At 45.7% G+C, this 16229-nt stretch overlaps 1 protein-coding gene across 1 annotated transcript; it reads left to right on the forward strand.

Annotated features, from left to right (window-relative positions):
* The first annotated feature begins 3177 nt into the window (after nucleotides 1-3177).
* On the forward strand, nucleotides 3178-15920 carry thbs1b (thrombospondin 1b). Its single transcript, XM_037087156.1, has 23 exons — nucleotides 3178-3422; nucleotides 3583-3667; nucleotides 3823-4382; nucleotides 4597-4672; nucleotides 5025-5108; nucleotides 5282-5391; nucleotides 6544-6669; nucleotides 7581-7677; nucleotides 8569-8742; nucleotides 8894-9070; nucleotides 9172-9345; nucleotides 9590-9717; nucleotides 9822-9974; nucleotides 10165-10383; nucleotides 10474-10581; nucleotides 11013-11172; nucleotides 11278-11396; nucleotides 12447-12681; nucleotides 12791-13018; nucleotides 13117-13388; nucleotides 13489-13586; nucleotides 13686-13825; nucleotides 13933-15920. The coding sequence occupies exons 2-23, from the start codon at nucleotides 3604-3606 to the stop codon at nucleotides 13938-13940; spliced, it is 3510 nt and encodes a 1169-aa protein (XP_036943051.1). The 5' UTR covers nucleotides 3178-3422; nucleotides 3583-3603; the 3' UTR covers nucleotides 13941-15920.
* Nucleotides 15921-16229: the final 309 nt, after the last annotated feature.

A 16229-nucleotide genomic window follows, 5' to 3' on the forward strand; every position in this document is an offset into this window, starting at 1 on the left:
TCATTTACCCTGTCCTCACCTTTTTTTGTGTCTCTGTCGCTCTCTTTGTTTCTCACTCCTTCTTCTTCTTCTTGTTCCTCCTCATTTGTCCTCTCCCTTCCCTTCCTTTCCCTTGCCTCTTCCTTCCTTGTTCCTCCTCTCCTCTTCTCATTACTAATCTTCTTTCCATGTCTTGCCTCTCTTCTTTTCCTTCCTCTCCTCCTCATGTCCCCTCTCGTTTCATCGTCCCTCCTCTCATTTCTTCTTCTCTCCTCCTTTAAGCCATGTAGTAAAAACAGGCGATGCAGAGGAAAGAGATGACGATGCTCGGCGTTCACACTCACATCGACACAAAAACACAGCGGCTGTGTGTGGCAGCGTGTTGCGTCCAGACAAATTATTCCTCAGTCCGCTTTATTTATGTTTTCTCCTGCCAAAAAGCAGCAGCACAACAACCAAACGCTGACATGAGTCTCAAACAAGCTCCAAAAGTCACTCGAACACATGCGCTCGCTCACGTTAACGTCCTTCCCAAACTCTTTGCATATTACGCCATAGACAAATCAACTGTGCTGCCGCCTGAGGCACCTACGGTGTGTCCACCACAGGCTGAAACAAGCCGACGTCCCCATCAAGGGTCCTGATCTGAGGCGGAGAGACGCGCAGGCACCAGAGGAGTCAGCTCAGCTCTGACCTCAGGACCCCTCAAGGCAGAGCCCCCATCCCCAGACGTCTCAATCGGCTTCCAGCTGCCTCGGAGTACACACGTCTGCTAAACTCATAGCTACTGAAACCTGCCGCATTACATTTAAAAAAGCACGTGTGTTCACGCATCAAGTAGATAAATGACGCTGATGCGTAGAGCCAGGAGAGCTCGAGTTTCTCTGCGCCGGCGAACGGCAACAGGTACGATTACTTATCTGTCAGAGGCGGATCTGTCTTCCATCACCAGGTAGTCAAAACACAGCCGGATTTCACACAGAGGGGAACATTTGCTGCAACTTTACCGCACGTCTTGCTCTGTCTTTACTGTGTCCTAATATGACTCTTGTGGAACTGTATATTTTTAGAATTTTCTATTCATGTTGTGGCAATGTTGTACTGAAAGGTCTGGTTAGGTTTAGGCACAGAGGCCACATGTTTAAGGAAAAGAGCAAAAGTATCCCATTTTGAAAAAGGAAGTGAACACTTGAAGTGGTCTCAAACAGCGGCGCAATTCATGAGCTAACGGAATTATCGGATAATCACGTGAATGCCCTCTCGAGTTGCCAGTGACACTGAAACACGCCTGACCAAAGTAAACACTGGGTTGATGGTAAGAAACTTTTACCCAAGTCATGTACTGCACAGTCAAGTAAACAGTGGAACTGTGCGGTGCCATGAAAACATGCACATTTTTGAATGACCAGTCCAAAGCCCAGCAGTGCACCAATCATGCTGTTTGATCAGCACCTTGACACCACACCTGTCAGGTGGATGGATGGAGAAGTGCCACTAATCTGGCAGGAATAATGCTTTTGTGTGCACATAGAAAGTCTTACATCTTTGACTTCAACTTGCCAAAAACAAAAAAAAAAGTGTTGCATTTATATTTTCAAGGGTTAGAAACTGAAAACAGACAATAAAGTGAATCAAATGACTCGGACGCCGGTTTACATTGGACAGGCTGCTGTTTTCCCCGCTGCTCCACTGCTTTAAATAGAAATAAACTGGGATTAGATCTGTGCGACAGCGAATGCATCCGTGTCACCTTTTGGCAAGCAAGAAGGAAATCCTCCCCATAAACTATAAACAGACTTCTTTTTTTTTTTCTCATTCAGTGTAAACAGCTTAGGGAGTGACTGAATGACTGAATTGCTGTTGCGCTGCGTGAGTTTGACTGATGCTAAAGTTGTAATTCTACCCGATGCATGATGTGACATTTGTTTGCTTGTTTGCTTGTTCGACAAGGACAGCTGTACCTGAGCCAGCTGTGCGTTCATTTCTATCTGTAGTCTCTGTGCAGGCATGTGCTGTATCCTCTGTATGACCGAATTTGTGAGTTTTGTTAATTGGGATATTTATGATGTTTGTGCATTGCAGTGCCGCGCTCCTCAGATCCACATGTTTCTATTCCCCGTTCCTGTTTATGAATAATTTTCTTCTTCCCCCTGCCTATTCCTTCTCCTGTGGCAGACAACAACACGCCTTGCTCAACGACACAACCATCACATAATCAAGAATAATGCTATTGCTCTGGAAGGTGCCACTGCCACACTGTTTTTAAAAGACTAAGTGGATTCTTGCACACAAAAAAACCCAACAAAAACACGGACACTCTGAATGTGAGCTCAGGTGTGCTGCAGCGTTTCCCTTCCACTGCCTCAGGCTGCTCTCCAGTGAACTCACGTCGGCTCCTAGCGGCCGGTGGAGGAACTGCAACAAGCTGAGGATGATACAGTCACTCACTGCTGCTCAGACCTGATATAAGACCTATTAGACATAGGAGGAAAATGCTGTTATTTAACGAGTTTCAACGAAAAGGAGAAGAACAAGTCCTGCAGTATATTTAAGAATACATAACACAACTGTAAACTGTATGTGGATATCTGATTTTGTGTTTCCTCGAGGAGCATTCTAGACACAAAGTTGCACCATATGCAAGGAGCTGCATCAAAAATGTGAGTTTATTTGAGTGTTGAGAATAAAGTTGGACCTAAAATAAGTTGCAGAGGTGCACTTTTTGTGGGACCCAGGCTGTGTGCACGACTGGAATATCGGAGGGAATATGGGAAACGTGTGTGTGTGTGTGTGTGTGTGTGTGTGTGTGTGTGTGTGTGTGTGTGTGTGTGTGTGTGTGTGTGTGTGTGTGTGTGTGTGTGTGTGAGGGCTGATGGATGAGACGCAGCGAGAGGAAACACTGGTCCATTAAAAGTCTGAGCGCAACTCACTCAGGGGTTGGTCCCTCGTCCCAGCCCGGCGGAGACTTCTCCCTCTCTCCCTCTCCCTCTCTCCCTCTCCCTCTCTCCCTCCCTCTCTCCCTCTCCCTCTCTCCCTCTCCCTCTCTCTCTACCTCTCTCCCCCCCTCTCTCCCTGTCCCCCTCTCCCTGCTCTAAGAGGATAAGCTCGTCCCTTTTTCTCCCCTCGCCGTGATTGGACGAGGCCACTTCTTAGGAATGGCATCAAACTATTTAAATAGCACTTTGTCCCCCCTCGGCTTAAAAGGGAGTTTTTTAGCGGCCGATACCAGCAGGGACAAGTTTGTATTTTTTTCCCCCTATCAAGGACAGAAAAACACATTGCAAGATTTCTTTTTAAAATATATTGTTATTTCCCGTCTTTTTTCGCGTTGGAACTTTTTCATTTTTAAATTAATTCTTTCCTGAGGATTATTGCTGCGTCTCTGGATATTTTTTTTGCTGGATTTTATTGTTTTATTTTGATCAGCTGTTCTCGCAAAGCAGGTGAGTGACAGATATTCCGGGGAGTGCGTCTGTTTCTGCAGCTGCACCGGCAGCCCTTAATATTTTTCTTCATGTTTTCAACCTGTTGCACGCTGATTGTTAAGCTTTTAGTGTCATACATGGTTAGACTGATGGTTTCTCTTGTCCTTATGTGTCACAGGCAGCAGGTTGGTGTTTCGCCATGAAGCTGACAGGGATATTTTTGCTATTGATGCTTTGGACCTGTGAGGGTGCGAGAGTCGCAGGTGAGTTTTTTTCTGGTCCAACCTTGCAGAACGTTTTTTTGTTTTTTGTTTTTTTTTTCTTTTCATATAAGAAACAAATGATGGTTTATTGTGAGGATGTAACATCCAGTGCGCTGCCACACAAAGCCTGACTGCCTCTTGTTATTCACCCGCAGAGAGTCGAGACGACAACAGCGTGTATGACTTGTTCGAGCTCGTCCAAGTCCCCAGGAAGAACCACGGGGTCACTCTGGTGAAAGGAGATGACCCGTACAGCCCCGCATACAAGATCCTCAACCCGGACCTGATCCCCCCGGTCCCCGAGAGCGCCTTCAGGGACCTGATCGATTCCATCCACGCCGAGAGGGGATTCCTCCTCCTGCTCAACTTCAAGCAGTTCAAACGCACCCGGGGAAGCCTCCTGACCGTGGAGAAGCAGGACGGCTCCGGACCCGTGTTCGAGGTCGTCTCCAACGGCAAGGCGAACACCTTGGACATAGTTTTCTCCACCGAGAACAAGCAGCAGGTGGTCTCCATCGAAGATGTGGATCTGGCGACGGGCCACTGGAAGAATATCACGCTGTTCGTGCAGGAGGACCGGGCGCAGCTGTACGCGGGATGCGACGAGGTGAACACCGCCGAGCTGGACGCGCCCATCCAGAGCATCCTGACGCTGGAGACGCCGGCCAGCGCGCGGCTCAGGATTGGCAAGGGAGCCGTGAAGGACAGGTTCATGGTGAGAGCATGGCCATCACACACTCGAGATTAATGCTTTCTGTTTTTAATGTTGTCAGAGGAGAGTTTTGTTAACAAACCCTAATGCGTAATTGTACCCAAATGCGTAAAAACGCACAAGTCGCAGGGGTAAATGATTATTCCAGTGCTTTTGGTGTAATGTCTTATCCACTTTACGCACAATTGTATCCTAAACCGAACTCTGATACCTGCAGGGAGTCCTCCAAAACGTGCGGTTTGTGTTTGGAACAACACTCGATGCCATCCTGCGCAACAAAGGCTGCCAGAGCTGTGAGTAATCAGACATCTCGCGTGTTTACTCATCACTCATCTGCTTCATGCGCTGCCAAGTCCCACCAAATCCTTATCAAAGAAATGCGTATGCACTCGAAATGCTCGCTGATTTCAACATGAAAGCCTGGCTGTGAAGCTGCTCACCACTCGTCACACAGGAATGCCAGTTTACAAATATCTCAGGGCACTGTGGTCTCAAAGTATGCTCTGTGGGCTGCGCCGTATTACTTCTCCTAAAGATTTATAGCAGTGTGGATGTGCAATATTTAAAGAACAATATTCCACCTCTTTAATAAACCAACCATAACGATGATGTGCAGATATGTGATTTGGTTTGCGTTTCTTTCAGCCATGACGACTGACACCATGATCCTGGAGAACCTCAACGGCTCCTCGGCCATCAGAACAGAGTACACAGGACACAAGACTAAAGGTAAACACTGCTGTGTGTGTGTGTGTGTGTGTGTGTGTGTGTGTGTGTGTGTGTGTGTGTGTGTGTGTGTGTGTGTGTGTGTCTCAGACAGGTTGTGGACTTCCTCTGATGATTAGACTGGCCACTGGACTTAATTAATGGCCTCTCTCCATGTGTTTTTTGCCCTGCTGAAGATCTGCAGATGGTCTGTGGCTTCTCCTGTGAGGACCTGGTCAGCATGTTTAAGGAGCTGAAGGGCCTCGGTGTCGTGGTCAAGGAGCTGTCCAACGAACTCCGCCAGCTGGTAAGGAGGAAAAACCCACCAGACCGTCTGGTGGCAGAGTGCAAGAGAGCGTCTGCTGCCTGTCTGCCTTTGTTTGTGTTTGGGTTGTCTGGTCGCCACCTGTGTGCAGCTGTCCGGCAAAATAACATTAGATGTGTACTGTGGGTCCAGCTAAGGAGATGTGGTAAATCTAACAAGTTTTGCACTGTAAAAGCACACGTGGTTAAGAACACTTCGAGCACGTGCCTGCATCACTACTGAAATCGGTATAAATATATCCACAAAATGAAACTTTCATAGCGCCTTTATTTTAGCAAATCAAAAGCTTGATATCTCAGCAGCATCAGTCCAAAACGGTTCTCAAAAATGTAGTAAGTTTCACTTCTTCTCTGTGCATGATATTTTGCATGTTTGGATAAGCAAATAACTGACCTCAGGTACAGTATATCCTTCTCTTTTAAAGGTGCTATTTAAGAATTTTTCAAGCATTCTAAAAATGAGTGCAAGTAAACAACACCAACACTCTCCCAGTGCTCCGAGCCAGGCAAAGTCAGCTAATACGTCCGCTAGCTGCACGGTTAAGCAGCAGTTAGCAGCGTCTCTGATGATATGCTGCCCCCATTTGCTGGGGGAAGGATTTGACAGGTTGCCAGTTCTTACATATTGTCTCTTTAATGATTTTCTAAATATAAGCACATAAAGACTGAACTCATTAGGGCTGCAACGATTATAGGTGCAAGGAATGTTTAGCATGCTAACCAGCTAGTCCAAGCTAGCAGCATTGTAAAGACCAAACAATTCCCTAGAGCTAAGCGACTTACTGAGATAACTAGCTAAGGGCAGCTAGAGTTAGCAGCAGGTACACACTACTTTGATACGCTGCCTTCTACTTGTATTGAGTATGAATTCGGCAGGTGGCCAATTCTTACTTATTGCATGTTTAAAAAATTGAGACAAAACATTTAATCGATTGTCAGAATAGTTGGCGATTCATTTAATAGCTGGCAACTAACAGAATAATTGACTTGTTGGAGCTTTTAAACTCATGCGCTATACAGTAAATTATAATACAGACCACAAAAAATATGTTTTTGCCAAGGTAAAAACTAAATGGGATCCAAATAACCTTTAAACAGCATCTCTGTTTTGTCTGTTTCTTCTACCCCCTCTCAGACGGATGAGAACAAGCTGATTAAGACCCGTTTTGGCATTCACAGTGGCGTCTGCATCCACAACGGCATCGTGCACAAGAACAAAGACGAGTGGACCGTTGACGACTGCACCGAGTGCACTTGTCAGGTGAGAGCTCAAGTGCATATACATAGTGTGAGGGGACGCACTCTTTGATCGGACGTTTGGATGTGCTCGCACTCGTATGAAGGAACGCACACACTTAGCAGCACTCAACTGATCTGGTCAGTAATTAGTAATTTAAAGGGCTGGCAGCAGGCCAGCAGGCTTTACTGCTGTAATGAGAGGTCTGTTGTCAGAGTTCAATTTGAGTGTGGCCTGGAGCGACTTGACCAGCACTTTAAGTGACGCAGTAATTAAGAACATGGCCTTGGCTTTGTGAGGTGGAAAGAAGGATGTTTCTGGGTGCAAAATTGGCCAAGCAGATTCCTGCATCTCGTAGGTAGACTTTATTTCCTGTTTTTCCCTCCTACCTCTCCTATACCCTCTTGGTCCTGGATCAGATCCAAGAGGGAGAACATTAGCAGAATAGTTCGGGGCAGTTGTTACCCCTGAGTCACCCACACAGGTTGTGCTGGCAGGCTGGCTTTCCTTGTTTGAGGTTCAGTGCCCAGTCTGGCTCCACAGTGAAACCGACTTCCATTATTTGGACTTTGGCTTCATTCCCATCCTCCCCCTGACCCAGTGGGCAGGTGGTTGTCGGCAGGGGTCTCCGTTCACAGCCAGAATTCTGCTTTTTAGTTTTTTCTGGCATGGTAAATCTGGGCAAATGCAACAAAAGATGTAGAGCAGATGACTGAATGGGCTGGTTGCACGAACATGGAGTAAGACTTGGATAGAAAATTACCCCGCGACACGCACTTAGTAAAGTTTACGCAATAATCAACTCTTTGTTATTGAAACCGTATCTTAGTCCAGCACCTAGACACAAATTGGAAGAAAATTGCAGCAGCATTTGGGTGATATGCATTTATTCGAGCGCATGTGTAACCATACATTTGATCTTTGTCCTTTCGCAGAACTCTGCTACCGTGTGCCGCAAGATCTCCTGCCCCCTGATCCCCTGCGCTAACGCTACTGTTCCTGATGGGGAGTGCTGCCCGCGCTGTGGAACGCGTAAGCATTTATTTCCATTGTTCGCATTGCATATCCAAAGAAAGTACACTGTATTTACAGCTACGTAAACTTGCATCATAAGCTACGGCACAAATGGCCCCTGTAAGGTACAATGTATACATTTCAACTAACAGACACAGCCTTTAAACACCGACCCATTTACTGAAAGAACTGTTTTTACGTTATTCGCCAAATAAGAAAAAGCCACAAATATTTCCCCCCACATGTGAAGGTTTCTATTCAAGAGAAAGCACGTTGATTTTAGAGATGATTTAACTCCAGTAACTTCCGAGGAAATGAAAGGGTGCTTATGTGTTTGGAACACAGGTGCTTTGTGCTCCCAAACATCTTTGAATCTTCAAGCTGAAATGGCTGTAATTTGCCAAATTGGCTTAAGCGGGATGGAAAATCGGCCGGCTGTTTAGTGAAGCCATCTTCTGCGTGAGGAGAAGTGACACGCTCTTCATACCTATGCAGGCTTGGCTGCAATTCTTCGCTGTAACCTAAATAAACAGAGGGGGAGTCACATTCATCCAGGCCTCAGCCACTTGTTGAAGTCATTACACACCCAAGACCATGTTTGCAAAATCAGTTTCCTCTTTGGGAAAACATAAGCCAGTGGGGCATCCCTATGTATCCTGAGGACAGTGGCTCTTTCTATTCCTCCAGCTTCTCCCAGTGTGTTAGTCTCTGCCCTCCCGCTCAACAGACGGCCTTTTCTCTGTCTAAGTCGCAGCTAAATCCACACTATTAGCCCTCCGCTTTAAGAGCTTTCCCTCCTCATTTAGGCTTTGGGGTGTTTCTGAGGGGGTGCTGCCTCGCTGGAATAGCTCTTTTATTGTGTCCCTCTTCCCTTCTCCCTCATATTCTCTCCCTCTCCCTCCTGCTCAGCGAGCGACTATGCAGAGGACGGCTGGTCGCCATGGTCTGAATGGACCCATTGTTCTGTGTCATGTGGGCGGGGCATCCAGCAGCGCGGGCGCTCTTGCGACCGTATCAATAACAACTGTGAGGGCACCTCTGTGCAGACCCGCGACTGCTACCTCCAGGAGTGTGACAAGCGTTGTGAGTTCACACAACACGCTCTCACACACAAGCACAAACTCAAAAGCCAGCTTTATTTACATGTAGTCTACATGTCATCGTCTATGGGACATAAAGGTCCAATGCTTTGCTTCCTGATAACTGACCTCTGACCTTTCTTTGTGACATTTAGTCAAGCAGGACGGCAACTGGAGCCACTGGTCACCCTGGTCTTCCTGCTCTGTCACCTGCGGTGCTGGTGTCATCACCCGTATCCGCCTCTGCAACTCCCCCACCCCTCAGCTCGGAGGAAAGGACTGTGAGGGCGAGGGACGGCAAACCGAGAAGTGTCAGAAGTCTCCATGCCCGAGTGAGTCCCACCATTATTCCATTGAATCGATATTCAATTTCTGGTTGTGTTTTGTACAAAAAGGACAAAAATGAATCATGATTTCTTCTTGTCTCCTTTAGTCAATGGCAACTGGGGACCCTGGTCACCATGGGACACATGCACTCTTACCTGTGGAAGTGGTTCCCAGATTCGAAAACGCTTGTGCAATGACCCTGCACCAAAATATGGTGGCAAAGAGTGCATTGGGGATGCCAAAGAGACCCAGTTTTGCAACAAGAAAGCCTGCCCAATTGGTGAGGCATTTTAATCACTTACAGAGCCTCTATAATTGAGTTCCATGCATCTGTATTATTTTAAACATATTTAATGTGCTTCGGTTTACTTTATTACTGTTGTTTTATGGCATCATTTGTTTAAGTATTTATCCTTAGATTTCCCTTTGCAGTGAGATCATTTCTACTAAAAAAGTTACATCTGCATGATACCTTTTATCCTTTAGTTGATGGCTTGATAATGAGCCAGCATTGTTGTTCTCAGATGGGTGCTTGTCTAACCCCTGCTTTGCTGGAGCGAAGTGCACCAGCTTCCCTGATGGTTCCTGGAAGTGTGGAAAGTGCCCAGCTGGCTACACCGGCAATGGCATCAAATGTAAAGATATTGATGAGGTAAGAATTTCGTAGACCGTTTAATATTGTTTGATGTCTGTTGAGACATCTACCAAGTCATCTTAATAATCACAATGGTTGTTCCTTTCATCCTAAAATAACAGTGCAAGGAGGTCCCGGATGCTTGCTTTGAGTTCAATGGTGTGCACCGCTGTGAGAACACAGATCCTGGCTACAACTGTCTGCCCTGCCCTCCTCGCTATTCGGGACCACAGCCATTTGGCAAAGGTGTGGAGCAGGCGGCTGCGAAGAAACAGGCAAGTACATTAATGTCTCTGTGTTAAGCGATTAATAGATACGAGATGAGGGAATTTATCATAAATAAACCCTAACCCTAACACTGAATGTGTACGATGGTTTAAGGCACATGAGTGCTTGTGTCTCAACAGCAGGACCGTGCTTATTTATTGAGATGAATGTCATGAATGTGATCTATTCACTCTCCAGGTGTGTACTCCCCGTAATCCCTGCCTCGATGGAAGCCATGACTGCAACAAGAACGCCCGCTGTAACTACCTGGGGCACTTTGCCGATCCCATGTACCGCTGCGAGTGCAAACCAGGCTACGCTGGCAACGGCCATATCTGCGGAGAGGACACAGATCTGGATGGATGGCCCAACGCTGACTTGGTTTGTGTGGAGAATGCTACCTACCACTGCAAAAAGGTATGGAGCTCTGAAGCAGCAAGGATCTAATTATATTCTCGACTATTTGCTATAATCTCTGAATGTCTAACTGTGTTGACTGTTCCCCAGGACAACTGCCCCAACCTCCCCAACTCTGGACAGGAAGATTACGATAAGGACGGGATTGGAGATGCTTGCGACAATGATGATGACAACGATGGCATTCCTGATGATAGAGTGAGTGAAATTCTCCAAATGTGGCCATAACAGAAGACAAGGAAGTGTGTGTGTGTGTGTGTGTGTGTGTGTGCGTTCTCTAACTGTGATTGTGTCTATGCATTCATCATTCATGCTGTGTAATAAGAAGGCAGGTGGAGAGGGTGGAGGGGAGAGAAGGGGAGGGGAGCGGTGGCTCTGCAGGAAAGCAAATGTTTTCCCTCAGCCTGCGCCAAAACCTCAAATTCCAACGGTGAGGTACACCCCTGAAGGAGCAGCTCTGTGTGTTCGCGAATCCGAACGTTAGATTTGGAACAGGACCTAAAAATAAAAGCACCTTTTCATCCGACATCACTGCCTCCTTGTAAATAAATCCAGTCAGGCTCATGCACTGCACTTGAAATTCTGTTCTCATCTCTTTCCCTTCTCCTTTGTTTCTCTTATTCACACAGGACAACTGTCCATTCGTGTACAACCCCAGGCAGTACGACTATGACCGTGATGATGTGGGTGATCGTTGTGACAACTGCCCCTACAACAGTAACCCAGACCAAACAGACACAGACAACAACGGAGAGGGAGATGCCTGCGCTGTGGACATCGATGGAGATGGTGAGGACTGGAAACGCAAGACCGACATATTTATTGCTGTGCTGAAGTGAGGTCTTGTTTTTGAGCAATATGATTTGTACTGATGTTTTGTGCTTGATTCGACAGGTATATTGAATGAGAAGGACAACTGCCCCTATGTGTACAATGTTGACCAGAGAGACTCAGATCTGGACGGAGTGGGAGACATGTGTGACAACTGCCCTCTGGAACATAATCCTGATCAGGTGTGTGGACACACCGCCCATCCCCATTTCTTTCCACCTCACCCACCAACAATAATCCACATTCATCTCTCTGCCTCTCTCTATAGCTCAGCATTTATCTGTCCCTCAATTGAGACAGAGCCTCTGTGATTAGCCCTGTATGGCTGTCCGAGCTTTATCACGCCATGTAAAAGTGGAGTAAATCCTGTCTGCAGCTCAAGGGCACATCAGTTCAATAAGGCGTGGTGGGGGGCGAGGGGTCTTTTCAATGGCCCATTGACGTTAGCTAGCTAATGTGAGAGAAGAGGCCCCAGGCTGGGGATATTACTGAGGAATGGACTGGCCTTGGGCAGCGTGGGCCGGCTCAGTCCACCTGTGCCATGCTACACTGAGAAATAGGAATGTGTTGAACAACGGGACAGAGGAAAAGGATGGGGGAAGGAGGGGGGAGTCTAAATCTACACTGATTTGGTCTGTAAAGGTTGAATTGTACTCTGCAATTAAAGGCCAAACAAGACAAGTCCAGACACGGAAAGCTGCAATGTTACCTGCTGTTCTAAAGACTACAAAAACACCCTCCTCAAAAGTTGCAGTGTCATTGAGATCTTTGAAAGAAGAATTTTTGATTCTACACATCCCATTCCTGCACCCGCCCTACGTCTCCTCCCATTCATCCCCCTTGTTCCTATTCTTTTCAGTGCCGCAGGGTGTGTCTAGTCCTGCCGAGTAGGGCTAGCATGACTTCGCCGTTCAGTGCAGATGCTGGAGGCACTCAAGGAGCAAATTGGAGTAGGAGGAGCGACAGTCTTGTGGAGTGATGTTTGATTTTCAATAGCAGCAACCTGCTGACAGATCTTGGACAAATTGAGCTTGGCAGGTTTAAGGAGGCAGAGTGATTTCAGCCTAAGGAAAGTCTTTGATGAAAACAGGAGAGGAAAAATGAAAGACCAACGGTAGCAGGGTACATGCAGTGAAAGGGAACTAGACATGATGGAATGCAATCGCCTATTTTAGCGTGCTAATACTACATTGCCCCCTTAAGCCATACATTAAATGATTACTCTGTTGCAGGTGGATTCAGATGATGACCGTGTGGGAGACAAGTGTGACAGCAACCAGGATATTGATGAAGACGGACACCAGAACAACCTGGACAACTGCCCATACATCCCCAATGCCAACCAGGCTGACCATGACAAGGATGGCAAGGGAGATGCATGTGACCATGATGACGACAATGATGGCATCCCTGATGACAAGGACAACTGCAGACTGGCCTTCAACCCTGACCAACTGGACTCTGATGGTGAGAAAAATGTGCCATGTTTCAAATTTAAGGAAGTGTCCTCAATGGTTAACTGCATGTCTGAGATCTTCCATCGATATTATCATTGATGAATATGTATATTTTTCAGGTGACGGTCGTGGAGATGCTTGCAAAGATGACTTTGACCAAGACAACGTACCTGACATCTACGACGTGTGTCCAGAGAACTTTGACATTAGTGAGACAGACTTCCGCAAGTTCCAAATGGTTCCTCTGGACCCCAAAGGCACCTCGCAGATTGATCCCAACTGGGTGGTCCGCCATCAGGGCAAAGAACTGGTTCAGACAGTCAACTGTGATCCTGGTATTGCTGTTGGTAAGTGAAAAATAAGTGTTGTGATTGCTTCTAAAATGCACCCAATTCCATTAATAGTTATTCAGTTGAATGACCACTAACTTGCATTTTTCTTTCAGGTTACCATGAGTTCAATTCCGTGGACTTCAGTGGGACTTTCTTCATCAACACAGAGAGGGATGACGACTACGCCGGATTCGTGTTTGGTTACCAATCCAGTTCCAGGTTCTATGTCGTCATGTGGAAGCAGATCACGCAGACGTACTGGTCAAATAAACCCACCAAAGCCCAGGGCTACTCTGGCTTGTCCATTAAAGTGGTCAACTCCACCACTGGCCCAGGAGAACACCTCAGGAATGCCCTGTGGCACACAGGGAATACTGCAGGACAGGTAAGAAAGACAGCGGACTTCTTTCAGGGGGAAAGGACATTTTATCACCCAAAGGATGATTGTTTATAAGATAAGCTGATGGCTTGTCTCATTGGTCTAGGTCCGCACTCTCTGGCATGACCCAAAGAATGTTGGATGGAAGGACTTCACTGCCTACAGATGGCATCTGATCCACAGACCAAGAACAGGACTTATCAGGTAGGAAGATGATAGAGGTGTACACTTCACAAGGTTTTTGGACATCAAAGTCCCAAACTTTTGACCTTACCAACTTTAATTTTGTCTTTATTTCCACAGAGTTGTGATGTACGAGGGCAAGAAGATCATGGCAGATTCTGGTAGCATCTATGACAAGACATATGCGGGCGGCAGGCTAGGTCTTTTTGTCTTCTCACAAGAGATGGTATACTTCTCAGACCTCAAGTATGAATGCAGAGGTAAGGACTTCAACATCCCAGAAAGTATTTGATGTTCAGCTCTTACAATCCACGTCCCTGAGGAGATCATGTCAACCTCACTTTCTCATGTTTTTGTCTTTTAACAGATGTCTAAATGCACGGCGCAGGAAGCTCTGAGGAATGCACCTTTTTTTGTATAAAGTATGAACTTATGTATTCTGATGCAAAGTCCAGGGACCGATTTATCTCTGCAACTCTTTCTTCTGCGGCACGCACACTCGGACAGGCCGAAGGGCATGTGGTCGGCCTCAGGGTAGCTTGAAGCTGGTTTGGGCAGAGTACCAACCTGTTGATTGCCAGTTGAGGATCAGAGAGCCCCTCTTCCTCCACCGCTAGCATCCACGAGAGCAGGGTGAGCTGGAAAAAGAAAAAAGATAACAAACCCTCTAGATCTGCCAGTAGGACACAAACACCTTTCTATCCCAGCTCTGCCTGCTTTCTCACTCTCTGAAAGACCTCATTCATCTCTGTGCGGGAGCAGCTCCCCATAGACAACTATGCACTTCCAAGCCTTTACATCTCTCTCTCTCTCTCTTTCTGTCTGGCTTCTTCAGCCTGTGTGCCTTTTTGACCGTACCTTCTGGATGGACATCCCAAAGAAAAAAACTGAAGAAATATTCCCATTGCTTTACTAGATCTGCCAGGATGTAGATTCTGATTGATACAACTTTTGAGGACTCGGAGGATGAAGACAGCAATAACATTTTTTTTTTTAAGGAATCTTTGTTGTTAAGGACTTGCGATTTAAGAAGACGGTTGGGAGTGGCACGAGTGAGAAATAACGGGAACATGATGTTGTGGTGTATTCATGCATGTATGTGAAAGACTGCCCATGAATGAAATAAGTAAGTGCTTTTTACGTATCGACCTAAGAATCTCTGTGGAAAGGAGAAAAACAAAATAAATTTAGGTTAGCTGTCTTTTGAGCTTATAGCATCATGGGCTTTGTTGATGTCTGGTTAATTAAACAACTCTCAGGGCGAGATGGAAGACGAACTTCCCGTGTTAAACCAGTAACAAAAAACATGATTATATTTTACAGATTGTTGCTAGAGCCAGTGATCTCAAAGCCAGTATTGCTTCCAAAATGCCCCCCATCTTTCAGCACAACCTTAGTCAATGAAGAGATTTATCTCCCTCAGCTTTTGAGGATTTCAATTTTAAATTGTGTAAATACATGTAATTTATGGACTTTTGCCTACAATGTAGGCAGCAAAGGAAATTTAAATGCTAGTTTACTTTTTTTAAAGTAAAAATCCATCCAATATCCCAATCAAAACTGACCCAAAATCAGGTACAGCCAGGTGTGAGACACAGGATTGCTCATTCTTGTTGGTGTCTATCATCTCCAGTCGTACGAAGTGAATAAGGTGTGCTTCGGGGGGGCTGTTTAGCATGAAGTGTATGTAACTTGTGTGCCTTTTCTTCAGAGAGAGATGAGTAACAAAGGAAATCTTTGATGTACAAATATTACCTCATTGCTGTTGTATAATTTGATCGAACAAAAACACAACCTGAGTACTTTTTTCATATTCCTTTGAAATGATGGACATCTTAGTGCTACTGTAGCATGAGCTGTAAATAGTATGACTTTTTCATATCTAAAAACACATCGAGCTCCCAATCCCGTGATCTTCCCCGGTGAAAATGACCGTAAAATGGGAGATTCCTTTTTTATAAATAATTTTGCCTTATTATGTAAGTCCAATGCTGTTTTTAGCAGATAAATTATTGTTCTGTTTTGTCTTAGCTGTTTGTGAGAGGCTGAGTTGTGTGTGTGCGTGTGTGTAGATAAATGCTATTTAAATAATTTATCGGGATCTGTTGCCTTACCAAAGGGCGCATGTCCATTTGTATAAACGGTTTGCACACTGACGTGAGGATGTTCTGTTCTTTATCATTTTTACCTTCTTTGTTACTGTGTATCATTGTTACCATTATTTTTGTACAATTAGTTTTGCTTGTCTGTAAACATTTTCTTAGTTGTACAAAGCAAAAAAATGCTGTTTTTATTCATAGCAATTATTTTGTTACATACTTCAAGACAATAAATAGTTGTTAAAATTCTCAAGTATATCTCTGTTTTTGTTTTGTTTGGGCTACTTTACCATTATTCATCCATGGTGTCCACGGTGATCAAGGCTTGATTGGTTGGAAATATGACTCTGATTAGCTCTATTTTAGCTTCAACACTCAAAACTTCAACGTACTCAAAGTCAAAGTGATTGCAGAGTTCCCCCGAGGCACAAACAGAGCTGTACTCTCAGTCCTTTCTCTGCTGCAGACAGACACACATCGCCTCTGTGATGAAGGACACATGAGGAATGTGACACAGACGTCTGCTCCTCAGCTTGATCTGCCTGACCTCTCTGATCTGCGCTGA

Source organism: Acanthopagrus latus, chromosome 22 (assembly GCF_904848185.1).
Source record: "Acanthopagrus latus isolate v.2019 chromosome 22, fAcaLat1.1, whole genome shotgun sequence".
NCBI lineage: Eukaryota > Metazoa > Chordata > Actinopteri > Spariformes > Sparidae > Acanthopagrus > Acanthopagrus latus.

What these genes read in the sequence shown, in the direction of transcription:
- thbs1b (XM_037087156.1), top strand. Translation starts at nt 3,604, where the DNA reads ATGAAGCTGACAGGGATATTTTTGCTATTGATGCTTTGGACCTGTGAG. An exon ending in TGGAACATAATCCTGATCAG is followed by an intron (nt 11,397 to 12,446) that starts GTGTGTGGACAC and finishes ACTCTGTTGCAG; the next exon opens with GTGGATTCAGATGATGACCG. An exon ending in TGACCAACTGGACTCTGATG is followed by an intron (nt 12,682 to 12,790) that starts GTGAGAAAAATG and finishes TATATTTTTCAG; the next exon opens with GTGACGGTCGTGGAGATGCT.